Source organism: Oncorhynchus masou, chromosome 32 (assembly GCF_036934945.1).
Source record: "Oncorhynchus masou masou isolate Uvic2021 chromosome 32, UVic_Omas_1.1, whole genome shotgun sequence".
In the NCBI taxonomy this organism is placed as follows: Eukaryota; Metazoa; Chordata; class Actinopteri; order Salmoniformes; family Salmonidae; genus Oncorhynchus; species Oncorhynchus masou.
In genome coordinates, this window is record NC_088243.1 from 31,630,548 (window position 1) to 31,648,159 (window position 17,612).

A 17,612-nucleotide genomic window follows, 5' to 3' on the forward strand; every position below is an offset into this window, starting at 1 on the left:
CTAACCCTTCCTCTGCCACTGTGTTAGGCTAACCCTTCCTCTGCCACTGTGTTAGGCTAACCCTTCCTCTGCCACTGTGTTAGGCTAACCCTTCCTCTGCCACTGTGTTAGGCTAACCCTTCCTCTGTCACTGTGTTAGGCTAACCCTTCCTCTGCCACTGTGTTAGGCTAACCCTTCCTCTGCCACTGTGTTAGGCTAACCCTTCCTCTGCCACTGTGTTGGGCTAACCCTTCCTCTGCCACTGTGTTAGGCTAACCCTTCCTCTGCCACTGTGTTCCTCTGGCAACCCTTCCTCTGCCACTGTGTTAGGCTAACCCTTCCTCTGCCACTGTGTTAGGCTAACCCTTCCTCTGTCACTGTGTTAGGCTAACCCTTCCTCTGCCACTGTGTTAGGCTAACCCTTCCTCTGCCACTGTGTTAGGCTAACCCTTCCTCTGTCACTGTGTTAGGCTAACCCTTCCTCTGCCACTGTGTTAGGCTAACCCTTCCTCTGTCACTGTGTTAGGCTAACCCTTCCTCTGTCACTGTGTTAGGCTAACCCTTCCTCTGCCACTGTGTTAGGCTAACCCTTCCTCTGCCACTGTGTTAGGCTAACCCTTCCTCTGCCACTGTGTTAGGCTAACCCTTCCTCTGTCACTGTGTTAGGCTAACCCTTCCTCTGTCACTGTGTTGGGCTAACCCTTCCTCTGTCACTGTGCTGGGGTGATGCAGGCTTGGAGGTAGGGGCTCATTATGCTGCCTCTGCATTGTGCACATACTGTCCCCAGCCTGCCCTGCCAGGGGCTCTGAGCCTGGCCTGGGGTGGGCTTTGGGGATATGGGTCAACCAAGACCTCACCACAGACTGACAATCCAGCTGGGGCAGTAGTGAGACCTTAGTTTAAGGCTGAGCTGAGACCAGGTCTGAGAGGGTTTTTTTCTGGACACAATGTCCCTCAGGTTTGTCATGAGTCTGGAAAAGGGGCTTGGACATGGAGGCTGTGTGGGTCCAGGTGTTGGAAACTGTTGGCTTCTCACCCATGATCCTGCTCCTTATAGGAGTATCTCTGTTTCTCCTCACCAATGCCCACCACTGTGCTGATGTAACGAGGAATTCAGTCAGTCGTGTGAAGCTGCCATTGACCCATAGTTGTAAATCACATTGACAATGTGGATTCTCTGGGGACCGGTGTGTGTGGATTAGTGTTGTGAATGTTGATTCATGAGCCATGTAGTGTAAAATAGACAAATGGCTCATCACTGTAATTGCAGCATATTGGACAGGCATGGGGAAATCCACAGAGCTTTTACTCTATATCACACCGTGTGTTTTTCAACGAGGATGTAGTGAGCTCAGCTCTGTATGCAAGCAGTAAGCATTGCAATCTGAAGGCAGACAAAGTCTAACTAATTTCTAAATGAGCTGCGTTTGGTGTAAAAACACTTAGCCAGCAGGTTGGAGATGGAAGAATCTCCTCCCCTTGCCATGATGAAAAATGGCAACAGACGAAATAACATATTGGACATCTGCTGCAGATTGAAATTTAAAGTATACAGTGCTCTGAGGCAGATGTTTTCTCTAGTGCTGTGAATTGTGCCGCCACCTCGCAGGTTGCAGTAAAGCAGGTGTTTTACTCTCGGTGTGTGTGTTACTGCTGTAATGGTTGGTGTTTGAGTGAATCAGAGCCATCCCCTCAGGTGGCATTCTGCTAGTCGGACAGTTTAACCATCACTTTGAGGTGAGACTTTTAGAATATGGCGTACTATCCACTTAGTGATGTGGATAGACATGGCCTCTTCTCACTAAGAGGAGTTTATATGAGTTGTGATGAGTGGACTAGAGGTCATTTAGGTACTGTGTTAGAGGGATTCCCGGTCTGTGCCTCGTCACAGACAGGTCTGGGATCAGTTTCCTCAGACTGGAGCCTGTGGCCTAACTGTGCCAGGCAAGGCTCGGGGAGAAGAGTAGCACGACGCCGGCATTGACTGATCTCCACTTCCCCCAGACTTCTGGATCAGAGGAAATGGGGCAATTAAGGACAGCTTGCTTAGGCACTGCATGGGGTTAATACCCGGCTCCCATAATTAAAAATAAATTACACTTTTCCTATATAAATATTCAAGCCCTTCTCCGATGTGAGCCACTGCCTTTTTTATGGTGCGTAAGCGTTTTTTTTCTCCGATTTTGGGAACATCTGGCACAACGTTTCCTGAACCATCCACAGAATAAATTGAGTTTTGTTGCCTTTGAGAGATTAGTCTGTGGGTGTGTTGTATTGAAGTGGATGGGGAAGGGATGGATCCCTTTGGGAGCTCTGTATGGGACACAAGAGGCAGAGGCAAGGGTCCTGACTCTGTCTAAAACAGCCATTTGTCCTGGCTTTGTCCTACTATAGCGGAAAATGGGTGAAAAGATGGTAATTTTAGTGAACGGCATGGTAATTAGATCACAGGAAATGGGTCACACCACTGAAATAAGGGTGGCGCCTTGAAAAGAATAACTTTGTGCATCATAAATCAAACCGCACAGCTAAATTGTCATAGACCAATCAACATGAAGAATATAGCTGTCGTCATGGCGTCAGCTAATGGGATCCTAAAAAAATGGAATCTTGTGAAACCAGCACATTGTATTATTGACACCAATTATGCGCATCAATTTTGTCCATCTCTCTTTGCAGGAGAGTACATTAAGACCTGGAGGCCCAGGTATTTTCTACTCAAGACTGATGGTACATTCATAGGCTACAAGGAACGACCACAACATGTTGAGGCACTTGAAACCCCTTTAAATAACTTCTCAGTAGCACGTGAGTATCTACGCTTTCAAGATTACTATCTACATTACCTCACCCATTTTAAGTTCATATAGCGCTTGACACTGAGTATACAAAACATTATGAACGCCTGTTCTTTCCATGACGTACTGTAGAATACTGACCAGGTGAAAGCTATGATTTCTTATTGATGTCACTTGATAAATCCACTTCAATCATTGTATAAAGGAGACAGGTTAAAGAAGGATTTTTAAGCCTGGAGACAATTGAGACATGGATTGTGTATGTGTGCCATTCAGAGGGTGAATGGGCAAGACAAAATATGTTCCTAATGTTTGGTGTACTCAGTGTATATTGCATAATCACCCATAGAAAAATGTTATATTATGTTCAGTAGCTCCTATGCCAATGTCTTACCTTAATTGGTACAGTTGAAAGAAACAGCCTGGTGTATTCTCCCTGGCTATGTGTGAATTCCAGTCTTGTCTAAGAGACTGCTCTGCTGTGACTCTGTAGAGCAGAGCAACCCTAGATGGCAGAAAGTTACTGGGACAGGCTCTACAGATGATTGAACAGAGTAATTAGACATCATACTGTTTGTTAAACAAAACGTTTCCTCCTGACACTCTTGAGTTATAGTAGTTATTAACCGACTGATTTCAATTATTTATCTGTGCGCTGCTCTGTAGCACTGTCTCAATCAGCAGTACGGGGAGGGAGAGTCACTGAGCAGACCTGCAGTAGACCCACAGAGGGGCCGTGTGGTGCTGCTGATGGGGGGTGGTGGGTCTGGGCTACACAGCCACACTGACAGGGCCCTGCTGGAGCTCAGTGGTGGCCCAGCCCCATATCCTCCATCTAACAGACATCCTGACAAACTCCTCCATGTCTCCTTTTGGCACACGCAGTATGTTGACTATGTGAAAGAGCTGCACTGGGAAACTGGCTGCTCTCTTAGAATACTAACTTTGATTCAAGCAAATTATTTTGAAGTGAATGTTGTCTGTGGCCCATATTATATCTTTGACATTTTCTGGAATTGATTGAAACGTCTGCTTATTTCACATTATCCATGTCACAGTCCCATGTAATGACCAAATTTTGAGGTTAAAATATTCAGTATGAAGAGATCTGTGATCAGGGCTTCCCCCTTCACCCATAGTGCACCTGTTCAGTTCCCTGTGTATGGTGGCAGTCCCTGCAGTGTCTGTTAGGGTGGTGATAAAGATAAATGGCTGTAACTGCGGGTCTCTCTCCTCCTGTGCCGTCTCACCCTGGATGTGGCCAGAGTGCCAGCTGATGAAGACGGAGAGGCCCAAGCCCAACACATTCATCATCCGCTGCCTGCAGTGGACCACTGTTATCGAGCGCACCTTCCACGTGGAGACCCCCGAGGAGAGGCAAGCTTACATGATTGGGCTGCATTACCTCATGTTAAATGAGGTGTTGTAATTTCCCTTCCACTCTCTCTCCCTCTTTTCCTCTCCAACTCGTCACCTTTCTCATTCTCTCAGGGAAGAATGGACGAAGGCCATTGAGGCCGTAGCAGACAGTCTACAGAAAGAGGAGGAGGAGATGATGGACTCCTCCCCAGACCCAATGGACATGGAGATGTACCTGACCAAACCCAGACTCAAAGTGGTGCGTCCCTGCCCTCCTCACGGCCTTCCTGCCTCACCCCGCTCCTCACAACCCTTCCTGCCTCACCCCGCTCCTCACGGCCCTTCCTGCCTCACCCCGCTCCTCACGGCCCTTCCTGCCTCACCCCGCTCCTCACGGCCCTTCCTGCCTCACCCCACTCCTCATGGCCCTTCCTGCCTCACCCCGCTCCTCACGGCCCTTCCTGCCTCACCCCGCTCCTCACGGCCCTTCCTGCCTCACCCCGCTCCTCACGGCCCTTCCTGCCTCACCCCACTCCTCACGGCCCTTCCTGCCTCACCCCACTCCTCATGGCCCTTCCTGCCTCACCCCACTCCTCATGGCCCTTCCTGCCTCACCCCACTCCTCATGGCCCTTCCTGCCTCACCCCAGCTCCCACGGCTCCCTGACACTTTCCTGACATCAGCCCTGGGAGGCTTAGCACCACATAGCGTGTCCACTCTGTTTCATCACCACACATGTGCTGTTAACTCATGAAACCAAGGTCTAAGGGCACCGGATTGGATGTCCCCCACACAACCGTTTTCAACATTCTCACCAGCCCTGGGGGTCAGAGGTTAAATTAGCTACTGCAGCATATAGTCCCACCTTTAGAAGAGTGGAAATTGCGGAGTGGATGATCTAGCACCTGTAATGCTTCCGTGTTGTCAGTGGGATTATATGTTTTGACTAGTTTGTTATAACTGCTGTTTTGTAACCCGGTGGCTCTTTTTCTCCCCTCGCTCATAGACTATGCACGACTTTGAATACCTCAAACTCCTAGGAAAAGGCACTTTTGGCAAAGTGATCCTGGTGAAGGAGAAGGCCACAGGACGCTACTATGCCATGAAAATCCTGAAGAAGGAAGTAATCGTAGCGAAAGTGAGTACAGGCCACTGACCGTTACAGGAAGCATGAGTGCGAGAGAGAGAGCATGGGAGCGATCATGGATACCTAAACGGCATCCATTGTGGGAGTTGCACAAACACTCTTTGTGATCTCTTTCAGGATGAAGTGGCACACACACTCACAGAAAACCGAGTGCTCCAGAATTCCAAGCATCCGTTCTTGACGGTGAGAGACCCCTCCATCCATTCCATACACTTAACCCAAACTCTCCTCTGGCCACAAAGACTCTGAGGAGCCACTCCACTTCAGCCTGGGAGCTTCCATGCAGGGGGAGATGCTGAATCTGTGCTGGGAGAGTTTGAGCAATGTTTACAAACACAGCAATAGACTTGGCCTCTATTGAGGACACCAGACCTTTCATTGTCAGTTAACCACCTTTCTCAAAGTCTGTGATGGCTCACAATGCCAAACTCTTCCACGTTAAGTGGTAACACATGCAGCTTGTGTTCATCCCACTGTGGTGAATGGGCATTTTGCACACAACAGTAATATCCCAGAGGCAGATATCACATCAACAAAGACATGGGTTTCTTTTGGAGAACTTGCAAGCTTATTTTTTCATTGATTGCAGTTAAAGTTATTAGTGTATATCTCCAGGGCCTGAAATACTCCTTCCAGACTCATGACCGGTTGTGTTTCGTCATGGAGTATGCGAACGGCGGAGAGGTGAGCTTTTTAAACTGTCAATAACACCTGACACACAAGATCCAATTTAGCTAGTAGTAGCCAATAACGCCTCCCACCCCTCCTTCTGTGTACGCTCACCCTGTTCCCTCTGTCTCCTCTCCCTCCCTCCCTCCTTCCCTCACTTCCTCCCTCATCTAGCTGTTCTTCCACCTGTCCCGGGACCGGGTGTTTTCTGAGGAGCGGGCTCGGTTCTATGGGGCGGAGATAGTGTCAGCACTGGACTACCTGCATGCTGAGAGGAACGTGGTCTACAGAGACCTGAAGGTAAGGTGTTGGAACACAGTCAGTCCCGACCGGGATATAAATAGTGTCCGCCAGGGGCGCATCGATCTGCCTCCCCCTGATTCAGGCATCACTGCAGCTGGAAACTTAGGCCCAGACCTCCTCTTATGGCAGGAGGAGTAGAATAACCCACATATCCGACTGGACAGCTGTTCCACTCGTATATTTTAATTTTATTTTCACCATTAATGTAAATGGGCAACAATTAGACATTTTGTATTTTGGAAAGTGTGTAAGAGTATTGAGTCATCTTTTACCCCCGGCATCAAACTTATTCCGTAAAGCTGCAATTTGTTAATACCAGAAGCAAGAGGCCGGTACAAAAACTCAGTGAACTGTATTCATAGCGTAAGAGCAGAGGTAGTATATGACTGTTTTTTATAAGAGGGACGGGAGGGAGGCATCTGTAGCCCTGTTTCTTCCAGCTGATGAAACTATACCAGCCAGGTCAGCATAGCCCCCCTCCCTCCTCGTTCCCCCCTCCCTGTGATCTTCCCATGGGTTTATGAGGCAGGCTTCCAACCTGCTAAGGTTCTCCTGAAAATGCCAGGGTAGCAGTATTGGAGGATGTGCTGACTCTGGCCTGGTGCTGTTGGTCACGTGTGAGCTACAGATGCCAGGTGACGTTTACTGAGAGGACACTGATATTAAAAGGCAATGCATCGCTAACTCATTCCTCTGAGAGGAAGCCAAATCAGCTGGGCCTCAATCACACACCTCACATAGACACTCTCCCTGCTGATGCGGATACTTCCTGTCTTCCTAGTGGTTAGAGCGTTGGACTAGTAACCGGAAGGTTGCATGTTCAAACCCCCCAGCTGACAAGGTAGAAATCTGTCGTTCTGCCCCTGAACAGGCAGTTAACCCACTGTTCCTAGGCCGTCATTGAAAATAAGAATTTGTTCTTAACTGACTTGCCTAGTTAAATAAAGGTAACATAAACACATTCTGTCTCCTCCCCTCAGCTGGAAAATCTCATGCTAGACAAAGACGGACACATACAAATCACTGACTTTGGACTGTGTAAGGAGGGGATCACAGACGGGGCCACCATGAAGACCTTCTGTGGGACGCCAGAGTACCTGGCCCCAGAGGTAGTGTATTCTCACTGTAATCACCAATATGGGGGTCATTAAATCTTATCATTTTGAGTCAATAAAGATGTAGCCTTTGGAGCACAACCCATGTGGCCTTCTTCCTCTTCAGAAGTTTAGAATTTGACGTTGTGAAAAGACCTGATGGTTCAAACACTTTTGACATGTTCTTGTTAGTACACTGTATCAAATTTGAGTTTAAATCAACTGAACAGAATAAAGTCACATAATTGGTAAGTACCTGAAAGGATTAACAGACGAAATACTGTTTGAAGAGAGGAACTGTGGCGCAGAGAATATATCCCACTACACACAACATCATAAATGTATGTTGTCGGGCATATTGTTAAGGCATACAAGCTATGTGGAAGAGTGGCTTTGGGACAGCTGTTCCTAAATGCCTGTCTAATCTTCAGTATAAGACATGGAGCTAATGAGTCTGCAGTGTGACAAGGGCAGGGCAGGGTGGGCCCATATTTGTTGGTTGAGAGGACATGTGTACAGGGGTGTGGCTGCTCCCCATTGCGTGCAGGTGTGACGTGTGTTTGAGTGGTGTGTATGTAACGCGATAGGGCATTGTGTGTGTGATAGCCCTCTTGCCGTAGGATTTCTTTCTCCGGGAGAAGGGTGCCCATGTTGACACAGTTGCCGGCTCGTTGTTTTTAGCCGCCATTTGGAATTTGCTGTGGGGGGGTTGGCAGTGCCCCAGGAAACGTGAGCTTCCGCCCCTGGAGAAAAGTCCCCATTGGCTGCAGCTGCTTCTAGCCCACCGCTGCCCGGGATGATGATAATAATAATAACAATTCATTACATTTGTAAATCGCTTTTCATTAAGCAAGATTAATCTCAAAGTGCATAAAATTAAAGTTAATTTTATTTTTTTTTTTTTTTTAAATAATACAAATGTATATATATATAACCATATCATAAAAGCAACAATCAAAATATAGGATGAAGGGTAGGCCAGCCAATAAAGATAAGTCTTAAGGCTTGCTTTAAAAAGCCCCAACCGTCTGAACACCCCTGTTCAGGATGCCTATCCTGACCTGGGAAAAGCCAGGGCCACACACCTTGTCCTTACTTCACTTCTCCCCAGTAACATTCTCCCATACACACCTTGTCCTTACTTCACTTCTCCCCAGTAACATTCTCCCATACACACCTTGTCCTTACTTCACTTCTCCCCAGTAACATTCTCCCATACTTTGTCCTTACTTCACTTCTCCCCAGTAACATTCTCCCATACACACCTTGTCCTTACTTCACTTCTCCCCAGTAACATTCTCCCATACACACCTTGTCCTTACCCCACTTCTCCCCAGTAACATTCTCCCATACACACCTTGTCCTTACTTCACTTCTCCCCAGTAACATTCTCCCATACACACCTTGTCCTTACTTCACTTCTCCCCAGTAACATTCTCCCATACACACGTTGTCCTTACTTCACTTCTCCCCAGTAACATTCTCCCATACACACGTTGTCCTTACTTCACTTCTCCCCAGTAACATTCTCCCATACACACGTTGTCCTTACTTCACTTCCCCAGTACTTCTCCCCAGTAACATTCTCCCATACACACGTTGTCCTTACTTCACTTCTCCCCATTCTCCCATACACACCTAACATTCTCCCCAGTAACATTCTCCCATACACACCTTGTCCTTACTTCACTTCTCCCCAGTAACATTCTCCCATACACACCTTGTCCTTACTTCACTTCTCCCCAGTAACATTCTCCCATACACACCTTGTCCTTACTTCACTTCTCCCCAGTAACATTCTCCCATACACACGTTGTCCTTACTTCACTTCTCCCCAGTAACATTCTCCCATACACACGTTGTCCTTACTTCACTTCTCCCCAGTAACATTCTCCCATACACACGTTGTCCTTACTTCACTTCTCCCCAGTAACATTCTCCCATACACACGTTGTCCTTACTTCACTTCTCCCCAGTAACATTCTCCCATACGCACGTTGTCCTTACTTCACTTCTCCCCAGTAACATTCTCCCATACACACGTTGTCCTTACTTCACTTCTCCCCAGTAACATTCTCCCATTCCTCCCTTCTCCCCAGTAACATTCTCCCATACACACCTTGTCCTTACTTCACTTCTCCCCAGTAACATTCTCCCATACGCACGTTGTCCTTACTTCACTTCTCCCCAGTAACATTCTCCCATACACACGTTGTCCTTACTTCACTTCTCCCCAGTAACATTCTCCCATACACACGTTGTCCTTACTTCACTTCTCCCCAGTAACATTCTCCCATACACACGTTGTCCTTACTTCACTTCTCCCCAGTAACATTCTCCCATACACACGTTGTCCTTACTTCACTTCTCCCCAGTAACATTCTCCCATGGCGCTTTCATCTGACATCTTCATCTCTCTTCGAGGACCGTCCTGATCTAGGGCATAGTCTACAGTAGCTATCATCACAAAAACCAACCAGCGCATGAATTACTATTTCATCATAATGTCCCCCACTCACACTAGGGCCAGCAAAAGGCACATGATAAGTAAAAGGGATGAACATAATATGTTCATATAATTTCATGTTTTATGTGGGGTATGTTAGAAATGAAAGGCACTTCACTTCTCCCCAGTAACATTCTCCCATACGTCCATGTCCTTACCTCCATTAACTGGACCCACCCCCCCCCCATTCTCCCATATTCACCCCCAACTCTTCCTCTGCCATTCTATACACAGTAACATTCTACCCTATAACAGCCCCAGCTCTTCATCTGCCATTCTGTACACAGTAACATTCTACCCTATAACAGCCCCAGCTCTTCATCTGCCATTCTGTACACAGTAACATTCTACCCTATAACAGCCCCAGGTCTTCATCTGCCATTCTGTACACAGTAACATTCTACCCTATAACAGCCCCAGCTCTTCATCTGCCATTCTGTACACAGTAACATTCTACCCTATAACAGCCCCAGCTCTTCATCTGCCATTCTGTACACAGTAACATTCTACCCTATAACAGCCCCAGCTCTTCATCTGCCATTCTGTACACAGTAACATTCTACCCTATAACAGCCCCAGCTCTTCATCTGCCATTCTGTACACAGTAACATTCTACCCTATAACAGCCCCAGCTCTTCATCTGCCATTCTGTACACAGTAACATTCTACCCTATAACAGCCCCAGCTCTTCATCTGCCATTCTGTACACAGTAACATTCTACCCTATAACAGCCCCAGCTCTTCATCTGCCATTCTATACACAGTAACATTCTACCCTATAACAGCCCCAGCTCTTCATCTGCCATTCTGTACACAGTAACATTCTACCCTATAACAGCCCCAGCTCTTCATCTGCCATTCTGTACACAGTAACATTCTACCCTATAACAGCCCCAGCTCTTCATCTGCCATTCTGTACACAGTAACATTCTACCCTATAACAGCCCCAGCTCTTCATCTGCCATTCTGTACACAGTAACATTCTACCCTATAACAGCCCCAGCTCTTCCTCTGCCATTCTGTACACAGTAACATTCTACCCTATAACAGCCCCAGCTCTTCATCTGCCATTCTATACACAGTAACATTCTACCCTATAACAGCCCCAGCTCTTCATCTGCCATTCTGTACACAGTAACATTCTACCCTATAACAGCCCCAGCTCTTCATCTGCCATTCTGTACACAGTAACATTCTACCCTATAACAGCCCCAGCTCTTCATCTGCCATTCTGTACACAGTAACATTCTACCCTATAACAGCCCCACCTCTTCATCTGCCATTCTGTACACAGTAACATTCTACCCTATAACAGCCCCAGCTCTGCTAGACTCCAGCAGCGGAGACATCAGGGGGCGTTTCCGTGGAGACAGGGTCGCCGCAGAGCGTCTCTATGGAGCCAGGGCCAGGCAGTGTTACAGGTTGTTCTGCAGTAAACAATGACCTTGTTGTGTGTGCTGCATAGGAATCCTGTAACGTCTGGGAATATTCCACAGGCTAGGAGCCCAGCACTGTAAACCTTCCTCTAGAGAACACCCATGGAACCAGTTTCACTTAAGCCACTGTGAAATAGGGTCCTTTTATAGAAACATTGGAACAGTAATGACTGAAGTTGAATTGGGGAAGTTATGAACAAGGAAGTTCAGGGAATCACATATAATGTGAGCCAGTGATGTGTTTGAGAGAGGGACGGTAGCTGTGTTTGTTTAGAGGGAGAAAAAGGGCCAGAGTAAGATGGAGAGTAGTATCAAGTGGAGTATATTTCTCTTCCCCTCCTCCCTCCACTCTGCACCGTGCTGTCCTTGGGGCCAGTGTAACAGAGTCGGTCCAGGCAGCCCTGGTTACTTGTGAGGGATGAGCTTGGCTCCTGTGGTCCTGGCAGCTCCACAGCTGTGGCGCTCTCCTACATACTGTATATGGGGCAGCTGCAGACCCAGCTGTCTCACGGTGTGAATCGCACGACAGCAGCGCTGGAAATAGAGACGGTCCAGTAATCCTAGCACCGTGCCGGCTTCAGGTTACCCCTGCCTGCCGAGGCCTCCTCGCCCCTAACCGCAGCGCCAAGCAGCATGCCCCTCAGACACACACACACGCCGCCCACCCACGCGCACAAAACACACTCCGGTTTTGTTCTATTTACGGCCACGTCCGTCCATCTGTTCTGCCTGCCTCCTCTTTCTGGGTCTGTGTACCTTCATGTCCATATTTAATTATATTAGGCTGCCCCCTTACCTATGAATCTATTCCTGGACCGGTCTATCTCACCTCGTATAACCTTTTGATGTTTTAAAGAACAGCTGTTCTCAGTGACTAGATTTCACTTACAACATCCTTCCGGTACTGTTGACCCAACGACACATCCCAGAAGGCCTTGTATAGTAACAATTGGAAGAGTGTACTGACGTTCAACAGGTTTCCCCAGTTGGTCAGCACAGAGCTGAAGCTTGATTAGAACGTGTGAACATGTCATCTTCCATGGTGTGTGAGCCTCCATCTAAATGACTAAGGGCTGTGGTGTGGTGTGGTTGGATATGCAGTGCATTCTGGATGTTGGTGTGTACTGCAGACCTCTGGTGATTAAATATGCAGGGCTCCTGGGGAAATTCTATCCCTGCTCCTATTGTGAGATGTGAGTCAGTGCTTGCTGTGGCTGGTCAGAAAGCCTAGAAAGGGGGGGGGGCACTGGCACTGGCCTTAGGGTTCTTTATACAGCCTGGAGAGCTGCTGACCTCACTACTCACCTAATGTCCATCCACTTAGCTAATAGATAGGTTTCGGAGATCTAAACCAAGAATGTATAGTATGTGTGTCTCTTTTGATGCCGTCATAGGGCTGACCGTACATTTGAACTCCTGCTAGCCCTAGTATTGTCCTTGTTCTGTCCTGTATGCTTCCAGGTATGATTGTGTAATTGTCCGTAGTGGTATTAGTAAAGCTGTATTCTATTGAGTTGTGGTTGTCCTGTGTTGTCTAGGTTCTGGAGGACAATGACTATGGCCGGGCGGTGGACTGGTGGGGTCTGGGCGTGGTCATGTACGAGATGATGTGTGGTAGGCTGCCCTTCTACAACCAGGACCACGAGAAGCTGTTTGAGCTCATCCTCATGGAGGACATCCGTTTCCCACGCACCCTGGGCCCCGAGGGCAGGTCCCTGCTCTCAGGCCTGCTCAAAAAGGACCCCAAGCAGCGGTAAGTTGGCCTCCCTCCCTTCTCATTCCAACCAAAGGGGCCTCTGTAGTTACTCCTGTCCATTTGGTCCCTGTGTCTTCCAGGTTAGGTGGTGGACAGAATGATGCCAAAGAGATCATGCAGCACAAATTCTTTGCTGGGATTGAATGGCAAGATGTTTATGAGAAGAAGGTAAATCGATGTAACACTTTCCATTACTTCAGAGAACAACCAATAGATTTGACCAGGCCTGCAAATGTCTACACTCTCTGACAGGACAGATGTGCCAATGTGCTACATGATGTCCTCTCTTCTCTCACAGCTGGTCCCGCCTTTTAAGCCGCAGGTTACCTCAGAAACAGACACGCGGTATTTTGACGAGGAGTTCACAGCACAGACCATCACTATTACACCGCCCGGACAAGGTACTACCTGACCCACTGCCACTGTATCGTTACAGGAGACACACACCAGACTCGCATCACAGAGAACAGAATTACAAGCCCAAATAGACGATCATCATACTAATGTTTTTCACTGACTCACTGGACCGGAATGCTTTTGTTTAATTGTGATGATCATAGTCTGACTCAGTAAGAATAAACTGGGGACACACGTGGTTCTGAATGTCATTACTGTTGACAGTACGACAACCACTTACCGAGTTTCAGAATCTGACATTTCTATCCCCCTCTTCAGAGATTTTCTGAAAATGTTGATTTTAAACTGAACTTTCAATTGTTTTTATCATGGCTCCAAAGGTAATTGTTTATTTTGAGGGAGGTTTACAGAATTTCAGTGTCCCAAACGAAAACCCCAAGCTGATCTACATGGTTTAGTTTTAGAATATTACAGTCCTCAATCAACATTCTTTCTCTTGTTGTCAGGCTTATGAGAGAATGTCCCTTGTTTCTACTTTAAATGCAGTCCTATCTTTGCTTACTGCCTAGGACATGTACGTTTTGGGTACTCCCAGTGGATTTACAACCTATTAATTGAACAACCATTTCAAAAGGTGCACTCCGTAAGAGTTCCACGTGCAAATAGCCCTTGATGTAGATTATACTGTATATCTATCTGTACTGTAGTAGTCAAGGAATTAAATCCCACAAGAGAAATAAATAAAAGTTTGAACATCATTTAGAGGTATAGATTGCACTCTCAAAGGTAAGTATTGAAATGAGAATGGGGAAGGCTCATGTTCCCTATCCCAGTGCAATTAATGTGAGGTCAAATTACATAGTTTATTCAATTCCTCTGGGGGATTTGTGCCCTCTTCTGGAAAGCGTGTGTAACATCTGTTATTCCATAGTTCACTTTGTCCCTCAAAATGGTGGTGCTAGAGCACTAGCAATGTGTGCCGAACTGCACCCTGTGCTAGTTCTAGGTACATTATGTATTAGGACTAAATCATAATGCTTTTTGTCGTCACTGAGATGAAAAAGAACAAATTGAAATTCAAGAAATGTGATGATCAGATTAAAGTTCTACACTAATTGAGTTCTCTCTGTGCCATCCCACTCTTTCCTTCCCACTTTTTATGTATTCCAGAAGACAGCATGGAGTCGTTTGACAGCGAACGGAGGCCCCACTTCCCACAGTTCTCCTACTCTGCGAGTGGGACAGCCTAAATACCCCCTCTCATTCCTCTGGTCCCAACATTTCCCCTCACCCTACCAGACTGCACATCCAACTACATTCGCCCCATCCTTTTTTTGTTTTTACTTCCAGTGTCGCATATAGTATTGTTGAACAGACATTTGCTATCTGCAAGTTTGGTAATTATAGGGGAAAATACTTCATACTACACAAATGAAAAATGGGTTGTTTCTGTGGCTTCTTAAGACTTTTCTAATGGTGAGAGAAAACACTACAGTGTTGCTTGTCTTGATGAGTTGAGTCAGACAAGCTTGATGTTCATAAAACCACACTTTATAGGAAAAGGGTGGCAATGCAGCAATGTGGTATATCAATTTAGAATGGTCAGGCTACACTTTCCTAAACTTCTATTTGCCTTGCTTCTGTCAGCACCTGTTATATTTGTCACACATTATTCACCAAGTGAACATTTTACGGGACCATAAGGATTGTATCGGAATTAGCCATGTAAATGTCTTTTTGATGTTCTTTGTTTAAGGCAAAGACATATTGTGGACCAACAGCAACAACAAAATATGACCAATGACTTAATTGTCCATGTAGTGGGAGGTTTAATCATATTTAGATATTGTTATCAGGACTTTCACGTTACACTAATCACTATTTGACCAACACTTTGAAACCTGTTGTTCTGCCATTTGAATGTACCTAATCAATAAAATGTATAATTCTGCATACCTAACTGTTGTAGAACATGGTTGATTCTCATAGGACTTCCATTCCTCAAAAGAACATTCTTATCTGTATGTTAGAGCCCCAAAACATTCTAGAACAAAGGGAGAATGACATGGTCTATTGACCTCTGTCAGAGCGCTCCGCTCCATTATCAGGCTAATGACAAATTGTGCAATACAATGGCAGACACTTAAAGAACTGATTGTGGGAGCAGGCATACAATGTAAATGTGTTCAAGCTTGCCGTCACTGAATCTCAGAACTGTGTCTACACGGTCAATTGGATATCCTTTTGCTGTTGTCCCATTTGAAAAGACAGTTACTCTAATATCTCTGGACTATGTGCTTGGATCATGATGCCTTCCTGTCTGAATGCTGTGTTTCAAACACTCTTGGCTGTTTCTTTCTGAACTGGCCAGTCAGGTACTGATCCTTTCTGCCCAATCAGGGAATCTTCTGTCTCTGGGTTTTTTCCTCTTCCACAGTATTGGGTGTTTTCCTCCCAGTGTATTCACTACAGCCTCAATGAGGTCACTGTAACAACATACAGTCATTCAGGACTTACTCCATAAACAAGCTGGGCTGTGGTTCAGGGGAAAACAAGTTGAGTCTGCTTTGATCTCTATAGGTAGGGATCAGGGTACATGGTTCTGAGTTATTTATAGAAAACGAGTGACTGCCAATGATATGCAATTTCCTGCCCCAAAACATGTATTTGTACACTTATTTGTACTTGTTACACTTTAGTCAATTCTGAAAGGTGTGAACTATTAAAGGCTTGTTTGCGTAATTAACCCCCCTATACAGATTGCTGTAGATGAACTGAGAATCTTGGAAATGCTTTTTGGGGAAACTGCAGTGTTTCCAGAGGACTGATAACTATGAAGTTAATGTTATTGAATGTAAAGGCATTTTTATTTTCACCTCAATTCCTTGATTGGATTGTTACTTATTCTTGTGCGCTGTGCCCCCTCCTGTGCACCCTTTGCTGTCACCCTCTAAAAATGGGGAAATGCCTTTAATACCTTTTTGTACCTGCCCTTTCCCATTCCAGAAACTGAGGACACCAGCTTTAGTAAACAAATAGTATAACCTTTGTACACTTTTTACAGTTTTTCTTTCAAATTTATATAAAATGTCCTAACTAAATTTGTGCCAACTTGTCTTTTTTTCAGTCGTTACAGAACATTTATCTTCTCTAATATGCTTTAACCCACAGTCATAGATCCAAAGCATTAGCAAGTCAAGCTTGTGCTGAGTGAAGTACTTAAGAAAAAAATAACTCATGAGGCGAGCGTCTGAAACAAATGATGAATAAACCTAATGACTGAGTGGTTGGACTTGGCCCTGTTTCTGTACCTCCACAGGATTGCTTAGGTCCATGTCTGTCTGGCTCGATCTGCAGCTGGTTAGAGCTGGAGGAGAAGCTCCTTTGGGCCAGACCCAGATGGTACAGTCTCTGGAGCAGATGTTGACAGCCAGGGCTCAGTCTGTCTGTCTGGCCAGCAGCACTGCTCCTCACCGCAGGACCATGGTTGTGCCCAGTGTGGGGCTCACCTGACAACCGCTCCTCACCTGGCTCCAGCTGCACAACCCACAATGCACCTCTGTGTTAGCAATGAGGTTCTGCCCGCTCTTGGGATGTTGTAGGGAGCTTGTCAAATACTGACTCTCTCTTTCTCCTTACCTCAGTGTACCGATCTTTCCAATTATCATCTCTGAGGGTTGAAAACGCATCTATGCTTTAGATATATCCATGGGCGGCAGGTAGCCTAGTGGTTAGTGTTGGGACAGTAACCCAAAGGTTAGTAGCAAGGTGGAAAAATCTGCCATTCTGCCCTTGAGTAAGGCAGTTAACCCACCTCACAACAACTGCTCCCCGGGGTTAAATGTGGAAGAGATTGGTTGTATGCATTCAGCTGTGCAACTGACTAGGTCTCCTGCTAAAGTTGAAGTCTTCATGTAAGGTTTACTGAAGGAGAACAAACCTTTGTGGCCATTTACATCCAGGAAGGATGGGAAGAGGGCTCAAAGAAAAGGCCTTTGGAATAAATAGGATGTGCTTTCCCTCCTCATACGGCTGCCCTCAATGGCTAGAATAAAGTAGGGTGTGTTAAGATGTTGAGAGGAAGATTAAAATAAACTGGTGGTTGTAAATGACTAGGAGGACAGATTTCTTTGCTTTCGAAGTGAGCAGGGAAACAAAAGGGGGTTGCCCTGAGAGAGAGGTCACAACCTCAAAAGCCAGATAAGG

General features: G+C 46.3%; 1 protein-coding gene across 1 annotated transcript in view; it reads left to right on the forward strand.

Moving 5' to 3' along the window:
• The window catches only part of LOC135525926 (RAC-alpha serine/threonine-protein kinase-like), a 47,736-nt gene extending 31,229 nt beyond the window's left edge, over positions 1-16,507 (forward strand). Inside the window, exons 3-14 of the mRNA XM_064953900.1 lie at positions 2,661-2,789; positions 4,045-4,156; positions 4,271-4,397; positions 5,145-5,276; positions 5,403-5,468; positions 5,901-5,969; positions 6,129-6,254; positions 7,238-7,366; positions 12,832-13,046; positions 13,130-13,217; positions 13,348-13,450; positions 14,577-16,507. Coding sequence (XP_064809972.1) covers positions 2,661-2,789; positions 4,045-4,156; positions 4,271-4,397; positions 5,145-5,276; positions 5,403-5,468; positions 5,901-5,969; positions 6,129-6,254; positions 7,238-7,366; positions 12,832-13,046; positions 13,130-13,217; positions 13,348-13,450; positions 14,577-14,656 — 1,376 coding nt within the window. The 3' untranslated portion in view covers positions 14,657-16,507. The remainder of the gene's footprint in view (positions 1-2,660; positions 2,790-4,044; positions 4,157-4,270; positions 4,398-5,144; positions 5,277-5,402; positions 5,469-5,900; positions 5,970-6,128; positions 6,255-7,237; positions 7,367-12,831; positions 13,047-13,129; positions 13,218-13,347; positions 13,451-14,576) is intronic.
• Positions 16,508-17,612: the final 1,105 nt, after the last annotated feature.